General features: G+C 35.9%; 1 protein-coding gene across 2 annotated transcripts in view; it reads left to right on the forward strand.

The window, feature by feature from the left end:
• DOCK4 (dedicator of cytokinesis 4) overlaps window positions 1–22,810 on the forward strand; it is a 223,333-nt gene that overhangs the window by 75,160 nt on the left and 125,363 nt on the right. For both annotated transcript variants that reach the window (XM_084206500.1, XM_084206501.1), the window contains exons 2-8: window positions 5,346–5,429; window positions 6,438–6,478; window positions 8,767–8,822; window positions 10,472–10,568; window positions 12,259–12,407; window positions 13,782–13,866; window positions 15,534–15,685. In XM_084206500.1, the coding sequence (XP_084062626.1) occupies window positions 5,346–5,429; window positions 6,438–6,478; window positions 8,767–8,822; window positions 10,472–10,568; window positions 12,259–12,407; window positions 13,782–13,866; window positions 15,534–15,685 (664 nt within the window). The remainder of the gene's footprint in view (window positions 1–5,345; window positions 5,430–6,437; window positions 6,479–8,766; window positions 8,823–10,471; window positions 10,569–12,258; window positions 12,408–13,781; window positions 13,867–15,533; window positions 15,686–22,810) is intronic.

The following is a 22,810-nucleotide window of genomic DNA, read 5'->3' on the forward strand; positions in this document are numbered from 1 at the left end:
TTACTCATTAAAAAACTAAAAGCCTGCATAAAAGCAAGTTCAGTTTTCTGCCAAGTCAAAATACAATATTGACTGTTTTAACCAATATAATAACTTCATAATGTTAGAAACACCCCAATTTCATTTGTTACAGTTTTTTCCTTTTCTTTTTCAACTGCTGAAAAAAAGCAAAACTCCTTGAAATAGTTGTTCCTGAAAGTCTCAATCTCTTAAGAGAATGGCACTTTTAAGTCCAGAATAAAAACTTTAAAAATTGCTTTTGCTACCAAGAGGACCAGATTTCAATTATAGCAGATAATATCTGGAATCAATAATAGCTTCTGGCCATCTGTTAGGAGGAAAAGAACAACAGTGTCTGCCTCATTAGTTCTTATATGCAGATCTCCAGTTATTTCAGGCATAAAAATTTTAAGACTATAACCCCAAGCAAAACTTTGAAGTGGGCCAACCACCCCTGTTGCCAGCTAATCAATTCCTTTTCTATCAGAGCATCTTGTTCCCTGTCAAAGCCAGTCGCCCTGACACAGTGTTCCCGTCCTCCAAATCTGATCATCCAGTGTGTACTTACCACATTTCTGTGTGCTTTGTGTGCCTCTCTTAATTGGGGCATCATGACTTAGGGCATTGAAGTAGAGGCTATTTTTTACTCAAGTATTTTACATGTGGATATGGCAAAGCAATAATTAATTACTAAAGTAATTTTTGGTCTTCTGCCTCACATCTTTTCCCCACTCTTTTCTTCAGTTGAAGGACTGTTTTTTATTATGTGAAACCCAAATATGCTTTTGTTATACAAGTGCTCATTTTTGAACATTGAGCAGCTGCTGTAGATATGACTTCTTTTCATCCCTTTATATGTGGAGGTGTATGTCCTGCCACACAGCCCAGAACTGAATGTGATGTGTTTCTCCTTTTGTGGTGTTGACCTTAATTCTGACTTGTGACGAGGTCATCTTGAGCACCATGTCATGTCCTCACCCTTTGTGGGGAGACATTTTCATCCTGTAAACATGAAGTCAAGCCAGCCATGAAACCAGTTTGCTCTGGGTGTCTCACATCCTCTTCATAATGCTAACCTGCAGGTAAGGCTTGTGTACCCTAATTGCAAGGAGGAAAATATCTTGTTTCAGTTTTTAGAACAGCAATGCTATCAGCACTCTAAATGAGCAGAAGCTGCCCCAAAACCCCCCACTTAGTTTAGGCTTAGTTAGGACCTTGGGCTTTTCACTTACCAGGCACTTTCATATGTGAAACTGTCCAACACTGAGCACATCCAACCAGAGATTTTGAATGACAGCACAAAGATGAATTTTGTTTTGAGAAGATGAATTTAGGAGCAAACCCAAACTGCAGTTGCTTTAATATTGCATGTCCCTATAGTTCTCACTATGGTGATTTCACCTTCTGTATAGATTAGGTTTTTGTACCCAATGTTGTTGTCCTGTTTTCTTATTCTCTGAGCACCCTTTGGCAGCTAAAAAATATTTAATAATGCCAGCTGGCTGCAGTATTTGAACACAGTTTCTAAAATATTTCTGAGGACATATCCTGCTACAAACTTTTATTGTGGAGTTCCAAATTTCTCCTGCGGCCGAGAGATGATTGAAGAGGACATCAATCATTGTTCCTGTGCTTGAAAAGGACATTTATATGACCTTCAGCCACTACAATGACAAAAAATATATCTAGATGTGGTTTTGATACATAGCTTCCTGGAGACATGCATCTGCAAAGACTGCAGGTATTGGTAAATGATCTGTACTCAGAGTAGATTTTTCTTCTCCTGTCCATCTCCCTTTTCAAGGTCTCTGGTGTACACTTGCAATGAAGACAGATAAAGTGATAGTCAAACAGCTATTGTTGTTAAAAGAATTAAAATGATGCATATGGGACAGTGAATGCTCTATATAAAAAAAGCCTGGTTCTATGAGTATGATAAATATGTACCTAAGTTAGACTGAGAACACCTTAAGCCATGGTCACTGCAGAGTGATTAATTATGTAATTGCTGCTACTAGAAGAAAGAATTAAGGACCATCTGCTTTTGCAGAGCAATGTGGTCATTGGAGAAAAGGGTGAGACATTTAGGACATGAAATTTATATTGTGGCTTGCTTACAAACTCCATGTCCTGGCTGAACCCTGGGATCTTCTCTGGTGGAACAGCAGCTGCCTCCTTCCCTGCCTTAATTTTTATCCTCCCTGTGGTCTACTTATGTATATACACCAAAGATAAACTAAAAAGTTATGAATCATAGAACAGATTAATCTAAAGATTCTATAGAGTTCTATAGAATCTACAAAATCATAGAAGGAATGGAAGGCACCTTAAAAATCATCTTGTTTCAACTCCCCTGCTGTGGGCAGGGACACTTTCACTAGACCACATTGCTCAGAGCTCCATCCAAAAATGTAAGTGTTCACAGGAATCCTTGTCCACAATTTCTCTGGGCAACCCATTCCAGTGCCTCACCAGCCTCAGAAAAGAATTTTTTTTCTGTTGTAAACTGACCTTACCCTCCTTCAGTTTGAAGCCATTCCCCACTGTCCTGTGGCTACATGCTCACCTATCTCATGAGGCATACATGACATACTCATCTCATGGATCTCATCAGTTGGCCTTTAAGACCAAGGCAAAAAAGTTGTTGGGTACTTTGGCCCTCATCTGTTGTTGCCAGTTGTTGTAACAGTTGTTGTGATGGCCACTTTCTGCCTGGGTCCCAGTTCAGTTGCATGATTTGATTTTTACAAAGTTATCTGAGTCAACATTTGTGAGGTAAATTTATTCGTGGGCTTCCGTGCTTTTCATTAAATCCTCTGCTGCTCTGCAATGCTCTTTATTTTACTTTGACTGACACTGCTAAACACCACAGGCCACCTGTTTTGAGCCTGACCTTACACCACAAGAATCCAGGGAGTGTTTTTCAAGTGTATCAAGTGAATGTGCTTAGAGGTAAAGATGATGCCCTCATTTCCTTCTTGCTTTTTCTGGTACTCTGCAGGCCATCTTTCTAGAAGATATTTCAGGGTATAATTTTGTTCTTCTATACATGCTCTAAAATGATATCTAGCTATTTTCTACACTGTGTCAGATTTCAATGTCGTTTTATCCTGAAAGTTTTTTTTAAACTTAAAAAGAGAAAAAGATCTTTAACATCTCTAGTAACTAAGTAATAAAAACTGAATGTCACAGAAAAGTCAAATCGTAACAATGTGACAGGTTATATTGGCTCATAAGGAGAAAATTTCTGTCCTTTTTTTATTTCATGGAGTTTAAAAATAAGATCTCTCATAACTGTAATAACAGATGAGGGTTTGGCATACTTCTTCAGTTACTTCCTTAATTTTATTTTGGTTGCTATACACACTATTTTGGCAGGCTTCATATTTAAATTTTGAGTCTTTCCAACTAGAAAGGTGACCAGAGTGACTTCTGTTATTCCAGTGCCACACTAGAATTTAGATGTACATTGCATTGATATTCAGGGAGTTTGCTTCTTATTTTTTATTTCTACATAGTTAATAAACTGTTTTAATTTTCAGATCTTTGTAAAATAATTAATTGAAAAAATCTTGGGGTTTTTTTAGCTCTTAAATTTTCTCACTGTACTAATGCTGTCTTGCTACTAAGCTACTGCAAGTGGTGCACTTGATCATGGTGTGGAACCAAAGCAGCTTTTTATTTCATGCTGCATATCTCACGGTATTCAGTTCCATGTAAAAAACTTGAAAATTGGGAGTAGCACCAAGACAAAAAAAGAGATTGATTCAATACACATTCTTGAGGAGGATCAATACTGTAAATACTGGTCTCGTGCCAAACTTTTAGAGACTGTCCAGGGCTTGGACAGTCAAAAAAAAAATCCATAGGATTTTTTCAGGGATAAAGACTGTGGGTTAATCACAGTGAAGATTTTCTCATCAGTGAAATGATGAGGGAATACAATGAGTTTTGAAATCTTCAGATTCTGAAGAAGGATTTGGCAAAAAAAGTACTTTTTGTGCCTACTCTTAAAATCCTGAACTTTCTTCCAAAGACTCACAAATAAATTTTCAGTTTCTGTGGTTGCTGACAGCTAACCTCTCCTGCTGCCTTTGATGAACAGCGTGGCAGGCACAGATGGAGGATGACAGGTTATGTTGTGTTTGAGTGCAGTGTCTGCTTGTGGCAGGGTAGACCTCCAACAGCAGGCAAGAGCGTATATATGTCCTTGCGTATGTGCACATCCTTTTGGCTTTTATATGTGAAGTTTTCTCGTCGTGCCTCTCAGTTAGTGGGGTTTCTTTTTTTGCTATGAGGTTTGGGGTTTCCTGTCTAGATGCTTGACAGCAGTAAGACTGCTGTTAGGCTGCAAAGTTTTTTTGTGCATCATACCCTGGTGGATAGGCTGTTTTCCTCTTCCACTTGAAAATTCAGCTCCGAAGGAAGATTACGGTACCGAGAATCAAAAGCGCTCTTGCTTGGTCTCGTGGCCTGAATTAGGCAATATTTTAATTCAGCATTTTAAGTACAGAAAGAAAAGGATTGAATAGCTGAATGGCTATCTAGCATGTAAATGGATTTTTAGCATTTTTAGGAATGAGCTCTTTGAGTGGCTTTTGGGTACTCTGTTTTGATTCAGAGAGAAAAAAATAGCAGTCTGTTGTTTTAGAACTAACAATATAAGACTTAATATTTGGCCATTGTAAATATTTGGGAACATCACTGCTCCGGTGGATGTTTTGTTGTGTCTCCAGCTCCATTTCTGTAGCTCTTGTCCCAGCCTGAGCTCATGACCTCCCTTCAGTGGCTTTGGTGAAGCTGCAGGGGAAGCTTAGTGTGCACTTGATGTATTGGAGTAACAACATGCTCTAGTGGTCTCCACCCCCAACCATTTCCTCACATTTGGGATTTTATGGACTGCTGGGTCTATAGCATCCATTAAGCAAATGTGAAATAAGGTTTTCTTTTCATGGCCTGTGAGTGGTATGGATGGCAACAAAAATATTGGCACATATTGGCACTTTCAGCTCGCAAAATTCTGAGGTCTGATGCGTGTTAGTGTAAGCATTTGGAATAAAACACTTTCTGTCCTTTGGGGTACTTACACTAGTTAATAGTGTTCTCCAGTACAAGCTTTCCATTCATGTGTCATAAGGTTTATTTCTGAGTCCTGTGTTTTAATTTTTCTGCTTGTAAAAGTGGCTTAATTATTCTTTCTTTTGACTTTTTTCACAGCTTGTTAAATTTGAGTAAGCCTGTTTTATCAAACATGTAACTTCTCATGGTAATATGCTATTTTGTTAACAATAGGAAGAATTTATATTTTAATGCTGTGGATAATTGAAGCATATTATATTTTTCAGTAATTGCTGGTTTTCGAGGGACAGTCCCACATGGCCTATCACTGGAGATTGGAGACACCGTTCAAATATTAGAGAAATGCGATGGTGAGTCCACAGGTGATTCCAGTGATAATTAAGTTTTGTGTATTGATGGCTTGAACTCCATTAATATTCATTTATTTTCTTAAAGTAGCACATTTTTGAAGTCAGTCAATGATACATTTTGGCCTCTTAATTTTTTAGTTCCAGCGAGCTCTAATCCCTATAATAATTAATTTGCAGTACGCTAACTTTTAATTAATCTTTCTGTTTAATAAACATTTATGGAGGATAAGAGTTATAACAGAAAGGAAGTCTCTCATGATTCTTCTGCTTTCTTGGTATTTCTGAGGGAAACCTGGCTGCCATCAAGACATTTTCAAATTAATTCAAAGTCACAACTTAAAGTCTTAAAGCAGTGGAAACATTCTCGTCTGCTTTGCATTAGAGAAGGCAAATATAATTTAAGCAAATGTCTGTTGCTAGTGTCAGAGAAATAAAGTTGCATTTTCTTTTCATAATCTGCCTCCCTAACATCTAAAAAATCAACACATTGATTTTATTTTATTTGTTTTGTTGGTTTTTGGGATTTTTTTGTAATATTGTTGCAGGGTTATATGCGGTTAACCTTGTAAGAAATGTTCTTTTAGAAGGCATAGGGTCTATTCTGTTGAATCAGGTATATTATGAGTTTTAAATAGCATTGTGGTTGGTAGATGTAGAACCTCAAGTCCAGAAATGATTTTTAAATGTTTTGAGTTAGTAAGAAACTATTTCTGTTTTGAGCATTGTGGTGGCCAATGCAGAATTGACCGGGGTTACATTGTTAGAAACATTTAGGGTTAAATGTGTGAAGTTGTGTGAATGAAGTCATCCAAATATGAACTGATTTAAATGAAATACCTTTCACTGGTTTAAATGAAATACCTTTCACTGTATGGAAAATCTTTTAAACTAATATAGTCTGACAGCATTCTGGAATTGTCATATCTGTCCAAAAGGGAAAGATGAAATCTGTTTTACATATATAAATGATTTGCACTCTTTAAAAAGCAAAATGTGCTTTCTTCACAGGGTGGTACAGAGGATTTGCCTTAAAAAACCCCAATCTTAAGGTAAAGGTCAATTGAAGTTTTGCATTCTTGGGCAAAAATATATATTTACTTTTTAAAAGTTAATAATCTGCTTGTAAGTGTATGATATTTACTCTTAAAAGAAAACCATAGTTTAGTGTTAAGTATATTATTGGTACTACTTTAATTAGATTTGGACATGGATTACCCTTTTGAAATGCTTTTATGTATGTACTTTACAAATCCAGGGCTGTGGTGAATTTTCTTTCATTTCTAAATTTTAGGTTTTCCACTCAGAGGAAGCTGAGTTGAAGGGAAAAGACTACTGAGAATAAAAATTGTAAAAACTGTCAGAAAAGTTGGTTAAACTGTGCCTGTTTTTATTGAAGCTACAAATTAATTTAGAGAAGCCAGTGGAAACAGCTAGTTTGTAGGAGCCCCATGCAGACTATCAATTGAATAAAACATATGTGTTGCCATGTAAAATATATGGTTCATTTTGGTTTTCTTTGATGTGTAGTCTTTGGTTTCCATAGTAACATAGTATTCTAAACCAGACTTCACTGATTTATTTCTTCTGCATTCAGACATGAAAAGTTACTGAAATTTTTATTTCAGTGTCTGATAATGTTGTATGTTTAAGCTTTACTTGTCTTTTTTGTTTTTCTATTTTCTTAACCTTTCCTGTTGTCTTGCCTCTGGGATTATACAGATTTTGTTTTTCATGGGAAAGAAAGATCTTAAATTGTCTGTTCATCCTTCAACCTGCATTGTAAGCTTCGCTCTTCTATTTTCTGTCCTATTTTCAAGATTCTTCGGCTGCAAAAAGCCACACACAATAATTTTGAAAAGTTTCTAGGGGCTTATATCAAGTTATTGGCCTTTTGTGCCAAGGCTTGTGGTCTCTAATCACATAAATTTCCTTTCTTTATACAAAGGTCGATTCAAACAATAAATTTAGCCACAGAGTCTAATTTGATATTTACTACTTTGACCTCATTTATGTATATTACAGTTTGATTTATAAGACATGAGCAGTTGGGGTTTGTTATTGCATCTTCTGTGTCTTTTGTTGCAATTCTCACCACATGCTTGCTGTCAGTCTTGCCTTGTGGTCTGTCAAATGTGTGATGGAAGTTATGAATAGGTTTTCTAAACATGACTTGATGTGTGAAGAGATGAGATATATATTCTCTGTTTTCCTAGTCAGAATGCAAACAGCTTTGTGATTTGGATTTTTGAAGGGAGTCTCTCCAAAAGTAAAATCATAAGAGCACCTTGTACCTCCTCTTGTTATTGGTGTTGCTCTGTCAAGAGTCTTCCCTTGTTATTCTGCCAGCTTTGACACTGGAAGAAGTCTCTGTGGCAGCTGGTGTGCATCTGCATCCCTGACACATTGCTGCCCCTGCAGGGCTGTATGTCCTGCTGTCCTTGGGAGATGCTCCCCTCAACTGCTTTGCATTACAGAGGAGGAGCAGCATTTTGAAGGGTAGTTGCCTCTACACAGCAGATTTGGTTTTGTTGAAGGTCAAAAGGTTGTGTGGAAAGAAAATGGGACACCATCATCACAAAGGAAAGCTGTATGCAGCTGTGCTTGTTACAGAGAGACCACGTATGAATTTCCTCTCACTGCATGAGCTGTAGTGTATTATCTTCCCAGCCAGGGGCTTGGAGCTGACTTGCTACACTCTGCTCATTCAGATTTGTTCAGAGCAGTGTGCTGTTAGAGCAGTGGGACTGTTGCAGCGATGCTGAGTGCTCACCAGAATGCTGGGCAGCCCTAAACAGCTGGGAAGGGGCTGCTCCTGCAGACACAGGCCCTGTGGTGGGCATCTACCAACACCTTCCTGTGCCCTGCAGGCAGAGTAGCCACCCAACTAGACTCCATTTTGATTTCCTTTGTTTACTTGACTTTATTTTTATTGGATATTGTTAACTTCATTTATTCTGCTTAATTTTAAAAATCCCTGCCTGAAAATCCTTATTTTTAAGATGCAGTTGATAAGACATTATCCCCCACAGCTGGTGTGTTCCTTATCAAGGTGGAAATAATGAATAAAACAGTCTGCCATAAGGGAGCTCTCAAACAATCTTCTGCATGTTCTACATGAGTTTATCTTCTAATTTTCTGAAGTGTTGAATTTTTTAAACTCTACCAAATATGGCATTTTAGTTCCTGTTAGAACAATACTGAGTATTTATTGCATTCTTTCCTTGGGTGTGTTTTTTGTTAATTATTTTGAGAACTTTGAATTCAGCATGCATTTGCATATAGAATTATATTAAATGGAATGCCAAACTCATGTACCTAAACTTTTTTTATTTTTCAGGGCATATTTCCATCTAACTACATTCACTTGAAGAATGCATGTGTTAAGAACAAAGGGTATGTGTGAAATGTTCTGATTTCAAATATTTAAACATGGTCAGTTACTTGTACCAAAAATCTTTTGCTTATAAAGTAAATAATTTAGTTGCGTTATGATATCTTCAGCTGACTGCCAGAGGATTTGAAATGGTTGTCTTTAGCTAATCTGATACTCCTGCATGGTCATAAAATTGGAATGCTGTATCCAAAAAAGACACTGAATGCAATTAGGAGTATCATTCTGTATTGTCTAGAGAAAAGGGGAAACAATTATGTAAAGTTTTTCTTTAAAATGCCATTGCCTTAATTTGAAGAAATTATTCTGTACATGAGCTGTCTTTTAACCCGCTGTTTAAGATTAGCTGTTTTCTTTGAGGGCAGTAGCTCCACCAGTTGCCATTTTACAAAAAAAGTGTAAAAAAAAATGTACCAGTTTAAAGGCAAAAAATCTTGCTAAACCTGTAAATGAATAGAGAAACATTTTCCTTTTCTTCAGGTGATGGAGAGACAGTATTTATTTTTGACAACAGCTGTTGTTTTTTCACATTTAGAATAGTTGATAAAAACCAGAGTCATTGTTTAATATTAGGTTTTAAATTTTGTTTTAGAATTCAAGTTGTCTGACTTAAAAAAACCTGATTTTTTTAATGTACAAAACTTGATACCTTGACGGTATCACTTCTAAAAATTTAAAACTTAACTTAAAAAAAATGTCAGTGATCATAACAATCTTTTTCACAGTTTAATTTAATTTGTAATTGTTCATATTTTATCCTTTATTTGGATTTATGCATAGAGAACTATACAAAACAGTCTGAAAACTGTTTAAGTAGAAACATTTCTCATAATGGATGGATGCCTGAACATGAAGTGACCTTTGTTTTGGGAGCATAAATGAGTGTGTTGGAGATCCATTATTCATGATGGGCAGAAATAATGATGAAGACTGTAATAATATTATAACAAGTTTCATTCTCACAGGTGAAAATGTCCCCACATTACTGTTAAATTCCCTGTTGTCCACTATGAAGTTACAGCCACGTGTGGTTTGTCATGCCCTAGGATCCTTTTTTCCTTTTACAATTGCTGCTTAAACTGAAGGTTCAGTGAAACAGAATTGTGAACCATCACAATAAAATAAAGTTTAAAGACAGAATAATTTTTGTTAGTGGACACCATGACAGTATTTCCATGGATTTCAATCTTTGTTGCATCTGTTTCCTTTGTTAGTTAGTTTCCCATTCAGGCCATGTTCCCTGCTGCACATCATGGCCAAGAGCTGTCACATTGTTATGTTAATTTAGTAAGAGAGACAAGATATCATGGAAAAAGTAACCCAGGCATGAAAAGCTGAAGTGTCAAGATCCCTTTGGAAACTATGGGATTTATTCTGCTGTGAAAGTCGATTTTTATATGCTTATCTCATAGTAAAAAAAACTCACCTTGAGTTCTCTAGTGCCAAGACTTTGCATGGGGATTTAACTATTTGCACCCAAAGTTGTTCCATGGGGACTCAATAAATCTACAAATAAAAAGTGTCATGGTGTGAAGGAGCACTCATGTAGGTTGACAGACATCACTGTTGGCAGTAGGAAATCTACATATTAGTAACTGCAATGGGATTAGTAATGCTTGTGCAATATCATGTGTTCTTCTGCATGTTACAGACAATTTGAAATGGTTATTCCAACAGAAGATTCTGTTATTACAGAAATGACATCAACTCTAAGAGACTGGGGAACAATGTGGAAACAACTCTATGTGGTAAGTACCCTGAATAATATTGCTTTGACTTAATGTCATCTCAAAAGGTGCACTGTTGTTTAGATGGTCTGGTTTAGTTAAGGATATATTTCAGAAAAAAACAAAAATATTCAGTTTGTTTTTAATTGGCTTACAAATATCTTGAAATCTCATTTTAGTGTTATTAGCATGTCTCTTGTAGTCACATAAATAATAATAATATACTTCAGTAGAACTTATCAGATACCAGGACTGAAGATGCACCTGAATTACTTTTTATTCAATTTGGTTTTTTGACTGCAGAAATGAAAGCTCTATATACTAGTGTCTGATGGAAAATTGTGAAAACATACTGTCAGTATAGCTCTCTATAATGTTCCTACAAAGTCCTTTTTGTCTCTTGTTTCTAATTCAAGAGCTCTTTCTATGACCTTTTCTCCCTTGGTTTTCTTTTACTTGTTCATATTTCCCTCTTGTTGTTACAGCAGTTTTTTCTCTTTTGGGCAACGTTTTTCTTCACTGCTGTTGTTATTGCATGTTCAAAATTACCCTGCTTTTCTTCCCTTCAAGACAGAAAGCCAAGACAAACAGAAAATTAATGCCCTTTTAGTGAGCTTATGAAGTGAATGAATGTGTAGTAAAAAGAGCAGATTTATCAAATGGTGATTTTTCAGAGTGCTTGGAATATAAAAGTTGATGGAGAGTAATGGTACTTCTTAATGAATTTTAGGTTTAACTTATGCAACAGAAGTAGCTGAACTTTATTTTTATGCCTTTTACTCATAGGAAGAAGGAAAAGGGAAATGGACTTAAGGTTTTTGAATTAACAGAACAAACCTTAACAGGAGTGTTCTTTCAACTTTGTGTGATGAATTACTTAGATGAAGGTTGTAGTAATTTTCTCAAACTAAAGGTTCTCAAAAAAAAAAAAAACTATGCAAAACTAAGAATTAGTGAAGGAAGAGTTAATAGATTCTTCCAGAAGAGAGGCTTATTTATGGGAAATTGTTATGCCCATAGCTGGTATATAATTAGAGTAGGAGGATGTGGTTTCAAAGCAGTCATATTCACATAATTTCTCCTACTTCACAGTTAGATAAAGAAGAACTGTCTGGACAAGATTCTGTCTGTGTGATACTATTTATTTATGATTAGGTGGTAGTGTGTAGAGTTATATCAATGCAAGGGAAAGTTAAACAAATTAACCCTGTGGTTCAGAGTTTGAATGCTCAGAGCTATTGCTTTTTCTGTCCTTTATGTGTATGAGTTCAAATAGTTTTGAAATACACATGATATATTCAGTTTGGATGAGACAGCAGCACAGAATGAACATACTCTTGGAATCAAACAATGCCGTGTCGTGCAACACACGAACGGTTTTTGTTGAATTTTTGTCATATCTGTCGTGTACAATAGATTAGGTTAATGTGAGAGAGACACAAGGAGTTGGACTGGAATATTGGGATGGGTGTGGTGCATAGACAAAGTCTGTGGCAGTTCTGAAATTATTTTATATGCACACATTTATATGCACATATTTATATTCACATGCAGGTAAAATGGTCGCAGTGTGATGGGGAACAAAAGACTAAGGGGAAAAGGGGGTTTTCCTAATTTCCTCATCATGTATGTTTTTATTAGGATTATCAGTTTATAAGCTGCTATCCTGACTATCAGGTGATGCAGGGGCAATCATGTTTTTATCTCCCAGAGGAATGAGGGGGATCTCTTTCACCGGCTGTGGCACATCATGAATGAAATCCTGGACCTGCGGAGGCAGGTCCTTGTTGGCCATCTCACCCACGACCGCATGAAGGACGTCAAGCGGCACATCACTGCTCGTCTGGACTGGGGCAACGAGTGAGTGAATGCACATTAATCAAATGTGATAAAACTGTAACAGCCAGCTCTTTAGGCTGATTGTAGAATGTTGAAATGAAGAACAAATTTCTAATATTTGTTACTTTTTTTTCCAATGGACTTTCTCCTTCATTGTTTTTCTATCCACTACGTTTTAACAGTGAAAAGTGGCTTATTGTTTTATTCTGCTTTTTTATATCAGTGTAATTTATGTAGCAGTAGTACTATCTATAAGATAAGATAGTACTTATTCCAATTGCATTGAAATATCTGAAGCAGCATTTTATATCTTTTTAATACACATGATGCCTGGATGATGCATTCAGCAGAGCTTTGTGTTCTAACTGAAACGATGTTGGTTGACATAGCTTCTTTTTTAACTTGGTCACACAATTTAGTTCCTACTTGGGCATCTCTAACATACATCCAGCTACTGTGCTCTGCATCTTTCTTTAGTCTAAACAACTGAAATGAGCTTACACAAATTGTATTATCTTACTTTTTTTTTTTTTAGCAAGAAAATGGTTAAAACACCTTTTGGCATTTAGGTGCTGTTTCCAGTGCCTCTCCTTTAGCATATGTTGTACAGATAAATGCTAACTAAAGGAAGCAATATTCAGGAGTAGAATTAACTGAATTTCCAGGGTTGCTACAGCTGTCTGAAAGCATAAATACCTAACAGAATAAAAGAGTTGTGACTAAATGTGTATGATTACCTGTCTGCTTAGAATTTTGCAGTAAATGAAAGGAGTTAATTGGGAAGGTTTTTGACATGGAGAGTTCCTGCTCTTTAAAACATATTTTTGAAAAACTTTAAAATCTTTTGAATTTTCCTAAATTCAGCATGACTGCCTTTGTGTCCTTATGCATTCTAAAACATTATTATTGCTTGCTGCTGTGCTGAAAAGAAATTGTATTCCTGTTGATTCAAGCTCTTTTCTGTATTTTGTTCAGGGGATACAGGCAAGCATCTTTGACACCATCCACTCCAAAGTGAAAATAAGCTGATGTTTTGGCATTTGAGGGATTTTCTTTTTATCTTCCTTTCTGTGGTTGTTATTCAAATTGACAGTACCAGTGTGCTCGCACTGAAATGCTCACAATATTACGAAGGACAATGTCCATTGCACAATGTCCACTTTGTGAAACATTTAAAAATTGTGGGCAAACATTGTATTAATGTTGCAAAGTGGAGAAAGGGAATGAGTCAAATGTGAATGGTGGAAATACATCAAAATAAAACCAAAGCCAACTAATTCTAGAGTACCAATTAACGTAGGCATTGTTTATTGGAATAAACAGCAAACACATGGAGAGTTAATTTGTTTCTTTTGAAAGCAGAAGCTACTTACTGTTATTCCATTTCTCATACAGACAACTGGGACTCGACTTAGTTCCAAGAAAAGAATATGCTATGGTGGATCCTGAAGAGATCAGCATTACAGAGCTCTACAGGCTGGTAGGTGAATGTAGTGTTTGGTACTTTTGCTACCAAATGACATACTGATAGTATGTCATTTGATAGTACTCTTCTATTTAACCAAAAGTACCCTTTTTGATCCAATAAATTGGCATTTCATAATGTAATGAGTTTTACTACAAGGAAAGAAGTTTTTGAACAGCTATGTCATCTCTACATCTGTATGCAATTCCTTGATTTGATATCAAATTTGTCTGTGCACACATGCTTAGCTTAAATGTTATTTGTTAAAAGTTTTGGTTTCTGATATACCTTTAAAATTGTGTTAATATGAATTTAATCATCAATAAAAGCTTATGGGACTCTTTATCATTAGAGCTGTACCTGGCTTACGAGCCTGTCTAGATAAGCTTGTGGAAATATAATAATGGTATAATATTGTCACAATTAATCATACTGGGCTCTTGGTACTTTCTAATATATTAATGTAAATAGCAGTTAAATTGCATAAGAAAGCTTTCCTTTGGGTGTAAAAGCCCATCTTGATTTACTAAAACCAGCACTAATATTTCTCATTCTGATTAAATCTCCAGCAAGGTCTAAGAAAACTTGCCAATTCATTTACATTGGCTTTGGCTCATATTTAAGTACTGCAGCTGTTACAGATACACAGTTCTGAGCCTTATGTGCTTAAGACTAAGCTTGTATTTAAGCTGAATTTTATTTATTGTAAATTTTGTATTTAAGTACAAGTCCCCCAAAAACATAATTGCTACAATTTTTTGTGGATCTGAAATAATTATGTATTTTTGTAATAATTTCCAAGTTTTTTTTTACTTGTATTTTTGACTTGTAGTGTCAAGCCTAATAGTGAATTCTTTGTGCTAGAACCAGTATACCTTTTAGCAATTTCAAAGTGATAAGTAATATTATGGAATCCTGTTGAAGCACTAGATGAAATATGGTGAGGAACCATTAATTAAAATAAGAAACATACAGAGGAAAAATAACCCAGAAAACTAGTAATGGCACTCATGGAGTGAACTTTGAAAAGTAAAAAGAGGGAAAAAAAGACAACTTCAGTATGAAGACTATGTAGCTTAGAAAGATTGCTGTTTAAAATTATTTTTGTTACAACGTAAGAGAGGGATATTACAGCTTAATATTGTCCTTCTCTTAATGGGTAACTAAAATGCAGAAGGTATAAAGTGTAATGTCAAATCAAGACAATTTATTAGCTTGTACAAAGCAGTTTGCCAGAGATCATAAAATGAGGGTATGATTGCTTTTCCCCAGTTTATAATACTGGTATTTAGTATTCTGCAAAAGCATTTTTTAATGTGTTTGAATAGTGGAATACCAAATCATTAACTGTTTAAACCAGCTAAGAAATACTGTGTTGTTATAGCACAAAACTTTAAAGTGGCTCCACACTTTCAGAGTAAAAAAAACCAAACTTCTAGAGATTGTTTTTCACCTAGAGATAACTATGATGAAGTGTAACACTGGAAAAGTAAATTCCCTGTGTTTTCCTTCTCAGATGCAAAGGGAAAAAAAGAGAAAGGAAAAATACAAGTTAGTATTAAATTTAAAAAAAATACTAATTTGGAATAAGAAAGTAGTTCTACATTACATATTTTACCTCTTTTTGTTTTGAGACTTTTATAATTGTCTCAAACTGGTCACTGTTTTTGTGGTATTTTTAGATGGAACATCGTCATCGAAAAAAAGACACACCAGTACCAGCTAGCAGCCACCATCTTTTTGTTCAGATGAAGAGTTTAATGTGCTCCAATCTGGGAGAAGAACTGGAAGTAATCTTTTCACTCTTTGATAGTAAAGAAAATCGACCCATCAGGTACCATATGATTTCTATTTAAATTTTTACATAAGTTTTATATAAGTTTTATGAAGTTTTACATAAGTTTTATACTGATTTTACATAAGTTTTACAATAAATACTATATATTTTGATCCAGGTAACAAATTCCACATTTAGAAACAAGGTCAAGGTGGTTTTGTTTCATGCCAATATCTTGCTTCCTTCTGAAATTCAGTTGTTATGTCTAATGGTTTGTACTGTCATTTAAGGTTTACAAAAATGTATACATCTGCCTTGTTTATTTCAACTTCCAGTTGTTTTTTTTTGTATAGAAGTATATATACATGTATGGGTACAGAATGATAATTTTTCAGTATCCCTATTTTCATCTCTCCTAGTCAGTGCACATTCAAAACTTTGAAATTTAGTTTTCTCTGTAATATTTATAAGAGAAATTCTCCTTGGTACTTGAAATTGGAGAGCTCCCCTTAGTTGTGACTTAAGCATATTTTTTATAAAGGAGCCTTCTCTATTGAGAAAGTGCTGGTTCTTCAGTGAAACTGTCAAAATCAATCTGTCCTAGAGTTTAAACTCTGTGAGAGACCTGATAACCTTTGATTTTTAAAATATTCAATGTCTACTTCTATTTTCAGTATTCTGGCTGAGGGAGAAAACATGGGAGTGATTAGTAGTGAAGCCACTGTGCATTTAATAAATATGAGCACAGGAGGAGAGCACAGTTAGTGCAAGAGCTCAGTAAGTTCCATTTGAGGAACATGCCAGGAAGTCTGAACCATTAAATAAATGGCTGTGCAGTGCTGATGGGTGTGGTGGGTTGACCCTGGCCTCCAGCCAGCAACAGCCACCCTGTCACTCCCCTCCTCATCTGGACAGGGGACAGAAAATAGAACAAAAGGCTCACAGGTTGAGATAAGGACAGGGAGATATCGCTCGCCAATTACCGTCACAGATAAAACAGACTTGACCTGGGGAAAATGAATTTATTAACAATCATATCATGATAATGAGAAATAAACCCATAACTGCAAACATCTTCCCACTTCTCTCTTCTTCCTGTGCTCAAGTTCATTCCTGATTGTCTCTCCTTTGTCCACCCTGGCAGTACAGGGCACTGGAGCTGTGGTCAGTTGGTCACACACTGTCTCTGCCACTCCCTCCTCCTCCAGGGAAAGACTCCTCACACTCTTTCTCTGCTCCAGCCTGGGGGCCCTCCCACAGGAGGCAGTTTTCCGTGAAATTCTCCAGCCTGAATCCTTTCCACAGCTGTTTTCTTGAATATGGCAATAGGAGTTTGGGGAACTACGTGGAAGTTGGGCTGAATTTGACAAAAATATGTTGGTGCTTTGCAGTGCAGGCAAAATAAGTAACCAGTACTTTGAAGGAAGAGTATATTGAGTACATTAATTTTTACAGTTAGTGAGATCATGTATACATAGCTAGTGTTACAGTGTTAGCTGTTAAATACTGACATTTCATTCTGGCCTGCACTTCAGACAGTCGTCATGAAAATTCAGTTTCCTGTAGTTTCTGAGAATTAAATGTGCATCAGGACTTGTTTGTGTTCACTCCAGTGAATGCCACAGCAGGTAATAGATTTACGAGAGAGCTGCAGACTTTGACAGAAATCAATCTGGGGTGATATGGATTGCTGAAAACAAGGTTAAGGCAGTGGTGGTGGTGTGAAAGCAAATGGATTTGATTTCATGTTACATGAAAGCACAAATTCTAGAGCTGTTTCTCACGTTCTTGCTGTGATCTGACCTTTAGCTATTGATTCCTGACTCCAGCATCTGTTTTCAGCTGCTGTGAACTTCCTCATCCCATTACTGGCAAACCTTGAAGAAATGTGTTGTTACAAATCCAAACTTCCTTCTAAGGTATGGGGAGAATGACAGGATAGGCTTTGTGAAGGTAGTTTGTACCATCTGCAATTCAAACAAACATACCATACTGCAACAGAAAAGCCCTCAACAAGCACAACAAAAAAACCCTCCCAAGAAACAAACAGAAACTTTTCAACATGCTGGGAAAGCTAAACCTAAGAGAGCTTTCACAAGAACAAGTTAAATGCAAGGTATATCTGTATCACAGAATGAACTCTGGAGTGCAGAGTTGTCCAAGATGGATCCTTGTATGGTCTCTCTGGACGGGATGTGGAAGTGACTTGACTGCTTTATTGCAGACTTAAACCAAAGCTGGCTGGCTGTGGTGCACAACAGTGTGGTACAACGTATATTTTTTATTCAATACAAATGGGTGGGATATTTCAGAGATCTTTAGGCCTTGCTGATGCATGCTGACATGAACAATCTCCCTCAGAAGGATGATGATGCATGAGAGGAGACAGAGTCCCCAACCCCCACAGTTCATGCCCTGCAATGATGCCAAAGCCCACCGGCAGCAGTGGAGTTGAGGAGCTTGGATACTCTAACTCTTCTGCCCATTTCCAGCAAAAGTGCTGGTCAAAAGCTGTGTGTACTGTACTACAGATCCTTACACCTTAGGAGCTGTCAGAAACTGGTTGTGTCATTTGTCCATTGGTTTCCCAAGTCACTGTTTTTGGTCCTGTAGAATAATGTAATGAAAAGAACAGATGAAACTTGTTGCTAGCACAGGTAAACATAGAAGTATATGACTATAAATGACTTAAAATGTATTTCTCCAAACCATTGCTAATGTTATTAGAATTTTTTGGTCTGTATTTATTTGGACTTTGATGCTTCATATGTTAAATTTTGCAAGCACTGTATGTGTACCAAGCTTTCCTCAGATGGGTAATCCCATTTATTTTAAGACTGTTTGAATGCATAATAGAGTGTTCATTGTCTACCTCGTATAAACTGACATAAAGCAAGTTGCCTCTGTAGCCTCTTTAAGAGTCCAGTTGGAGAGAGTAAAGAATTCAGTTTTAATAATACAATTTCTTAAAACTAACTTAGCTTCTTCTCAGGTGGACCTACAATTGTAAGCTCTCTCTGCATCAATATATCTATCTCTAATAAATTGATTTTATTTTTTCTAACCTCAGGTATATGCAACTAAAATAGCAGCTTTAAAAGATTGTTGGAGAACTAGAAGAAACATTGCCTCTTTCTTTCTTTGATTGATTAGATATCTTTATCTTTTTCCACAGCTTTTTTTTTCTTGTTGGTTTTATGTTATCAGTATCATACATTCAACTGTTTGAACAGCAATATTTGTTCAAGTATCACAGTAAACAGAATAGCAATTGTAGACACTGAGGTGAGCAAAGTCTCTCCAAAAAGGAATAATATTTCCAGTCCAGACTAGTGCAAGAAAAAACCCTGTGGAAAAGTCGATGCTTTGGAAAGTAAGGTGAAACGAAGGTACTTCATAACCTAGGGAATGTATGGTTTGATAGCTAATCTTTGTATTGCAGCACACTAATAGGATTTTCCTTAGCCCTTTTTAAACTATAGTTTTCTTGTGCAATATTAAGAAATTATCAGACTTAGAAAATATCCACTGAGCAATGAAAGATAGTGGAACTTTTCTTGTTGTACAGTTATAGATTCTCTGAAAAAAAACATTCTGTAACAACTGAGGCAAACCAAGGTATGAGGAAAAAGCACAGTGTGTTAACAGTCCTTGCATTGGCTTAGTAGGACCAGAATCGTGTGTCTAAAAAGGAAATATAGTATCATTCCTTGCTAAGAACAGATTAAAGGAATGCAGATGTACAAAGTGGAAAAAAAACTTGATATCACATTGAAAGCGATGCACCTGAATGTCAGCACAAAACTTCTCTCTAATTCTAATGACCCATATGTTTTGCCACAGGAATTACATTTAGTAATTATTCTTGGCAGAAGTGGATTCTAACATGATGCAATGTTGGGACTGTTTGTCTTTGTAGAGGCAAGCAGATGAGGAAAAGGAGAACAATAGTAATTTTAATGCCTTTTATGGTTGATAAAATATTTTAATATAGATTGCTGTGGCTTAAGAGACAGTTCAGATTCTTTGGCAGATAGGAAGTGTTAGTTTGAATACTCAAAGGCAGAGTGAGAAATTGGACATGGATCTTTTTTCTCTTAAAGAAAAAAACACACCTACTGATATATGTCTATTCTTCACCTACACTGAACTTTTGTTCCTCTTTATTTAAAAATAAATTTTGGAAAATCCCCAAAATGCTTTATATTTAAATTCAGAATTTGCTCCTCTTCTTTATCTTTTGTTTCTCTGAGTAGCTGTGCCTCACTAGACATGAATTAGTCCTGAAATGAGGTACAAGTATGTCTTCAGGTGGATGGCAGGGGGAGGAGCAGACCTCCAGCATCACCTCTGGAATCTGTGTAGATGGATGTATCTTTCTGCAGTCACAATAAATGATTAAGACATAGATGATTAAGATATAGACCAATGCTTTCTTTTTTGTCTGATTTCAGAGTGTTTCATGATGAATCAGTGGACTTTAGGATGGGAATCCAGACCCAAAGGCATCTAAACTTAAGATCTTTGTGTGAATTGCATCTCCAGTAACTAGCTGCTAGTTATAGTCAACACAACCTAGAAAGCAATTCAGCTGGGGAAATGTCTGCATCTTCTTCAGGGCATTTTGGATAGCTCCTTAGGGTCCATAGATGGTATTGATTAAGGAGCTGCTCAATGTACCCTGAAGTAATTTTGATGTGAATCTATCCTATTTATTTTTTGTTTTCTGTTTCACTACTTTAGATCTCAGTAAAATTTGAGGCTTCAAGTTCAGAAAGAGTTGATATTGAAATCATACAGGATATAAATTCTCAATATTAGTTATCTGAGTTTTTGACATCAGCCCTTAAGGGTGCAATCTATAGGAAAAAGCACTCTGAATTTGTTCTTAAATATTTGCAAAGGATTTGGGGAAGTCAGATCAAAAATAAATGATAAATATATATATGTACAAATTTACTGTCTTTCACTATTTGTTGTATTTTTTTTTTTTAGTTTAAATATAGCAGATATGTTGTGGTAGACAATGTATATGGTTAAGTAATATTCTCCTACTTAAACATAAACATTGATGCTCTCATTGTGGGACCTACCAGGGCATTTTTAGGGTAGCACCTTTTAAAATAAGTAAAAAGATGAAAATTAAAGCCATAAAATAATTTAACAGTTATTCTGGTTTTGATAATGTGTCTTAGTATTCCTTTAGTGTTTTGAATAGATCATCGTTAGATGATCTTTATGGTGTGCTGCAAACCAAACCATTCAATGATTCTATGAATAAAAGAAAAATTAAGTATATTTATAGCTAGACTACTCTCAATTAAATATCTTTTTCATCTTTACAGCATGTATAAATGCTCATAATTTTTCCAATATGTACTGAGAATTAGATAATAGGTTTTTCATGAGATGTGAAAAACTGATTTTGAAAGGCATAAGTAACTTCCCCAGAGCAGAAATCTGGTATCAGATAGTGTCAGAAATAATCAGTGATGCTTCAAGGTTTTTTATTTTCAGACTTTGTATCTAAAGATTTCGCTGAGTTGGTAAGAGTTGTTATGCCTTGCTTACACCTAACTTAGTGAGATCAGCACCCACTTTGGGCAATAGGAATGGTTTTCTATCAGCTTCACTAATCTAGAGGTTAATACTCTTTTGGGATAATTTTTCATTTGTTTGGGACAGGAAGAGATTGTACTTTTCTCCAGACTTTTCTTTGGTTGCTGGAAATCGCTGTTAAAAATAACTGATTCTAAATATGTTGGCATCCACAATAATGGCAGTCCTGTTGTATTAAGTTTGGGGTAATAATAAAAACCAGGTTTATCTATGACTTTATTGTTGCTGCTAATAAACAATAATAATAAATATTATTTTCCAGACTGTTCCTATATTAAAATAATTGTCTAATGTGTGCCTTCCCCCTCTAAAAGGCTTTTTTTGCATGTGACTATTCTACTTCTATGGAAGTACAAAAACTGTCAGTATTTAAGTCAAGCAGTTAAATCTGAGTCATGACATGCTTATGCTTATTAAGGCTACAGTTGTAAGTCATTCATTTTCTACTTAATTGGTGCATGCTAATTTCACTTGATCTGTATGCATATGTATATATCCATATTTTTTGGCTAAACTAGCTGCTAGGAATAATTTTTGCTATCGCTTATATTAACAATAAACAGCTCAAGTCAGCCCCTGATGGTTCCTAGACTTTTCCCTGGTGTGTTTTTGTATCATGTTCCATTTGTCTCCCCTTCCTGCTACTTTGCAGTTTCCTTTCCTAGAACAGTAATAGCCCCTGAGTGGGGTAGAGCAAGTGTGAGTGGCACTGCTTTAACATGATGCAACCATATGGCTTGTTCCAGTAAAATTCTTTGGTTTATGTGCAGTTTTGTCTTCTAACCATATGTTTCTGTTCCTCTTTTATTTCTGTTAAGGTCAGAAGCCCAGTTTGTGTGTTCCTTGGATATTTTTGGTTCTTTAAGAAAGTAAAATACAATAATGATGACACTTAAATTTTAGAACTAATTTCACTAGTATAGAATCCTAAAGGAAGTATTTTAGCATATGCAGTTGTAGAGAGGCGCTGTTACTGTAGCTGGAAAATGAAGGAGGTCCATGGTCACATCTCATGAGATTTGTTTGTCTTTTAGTTCAATCCTATTTTTCTGGCCAGTGCTGAGCTTTTACTGTCTACTTGGAGTTCTTCCTAAAGTATATGAGCTCAAACATACTCTCTCTGGATCTGTACTGGTATTCATGTTGTTAAAGAAATGCTTTTATAAAATCTGTTCTGGAATCAGGCATGCTGCACAAATGCTTGAGAAAAGCAAAATCAGAAGGACTTACCAGTTGTGTATGTATAGAGCCTTGAAGATTTGCTTTTGTATTATCTAATTTTGTGGTAAGCAAATCAACAATTTGAAAGTCTAAGAGTGCTGTTTACTTATGCAAGTAGTGCCAGCCAGTAGGTGTGGATTTGTAGAGCAGCAGTTCATGCCAGACCCAATGTAAACGTGTAAATGTTTTAAGGATTTTCCTGTGGACTCAATCTGTGGTTGAGTGGCAGCAGCATATGTTCTAGTTTGGATTCATAGCTCTGGCTTGTGAATCAAAATGTGGAGATGATTGGAAGGTTGTCTTCAAAAGCACCTAATTCAACTTGATCATGTAGATCATAAA

The sequence above is a fragment of the Fringilla coelebs genome (assembly GCF_963513975.1).
Source record: "Fringilla coelebs genome assembly, chromosome: 5".
Classification (NCBI taxonomy): domain Eukaryota; kingdom Metazoa; phylum Chordata; class Aves; order Passeriformes; family Fringillidae; genus Fringilla; species Fringilla coelebs.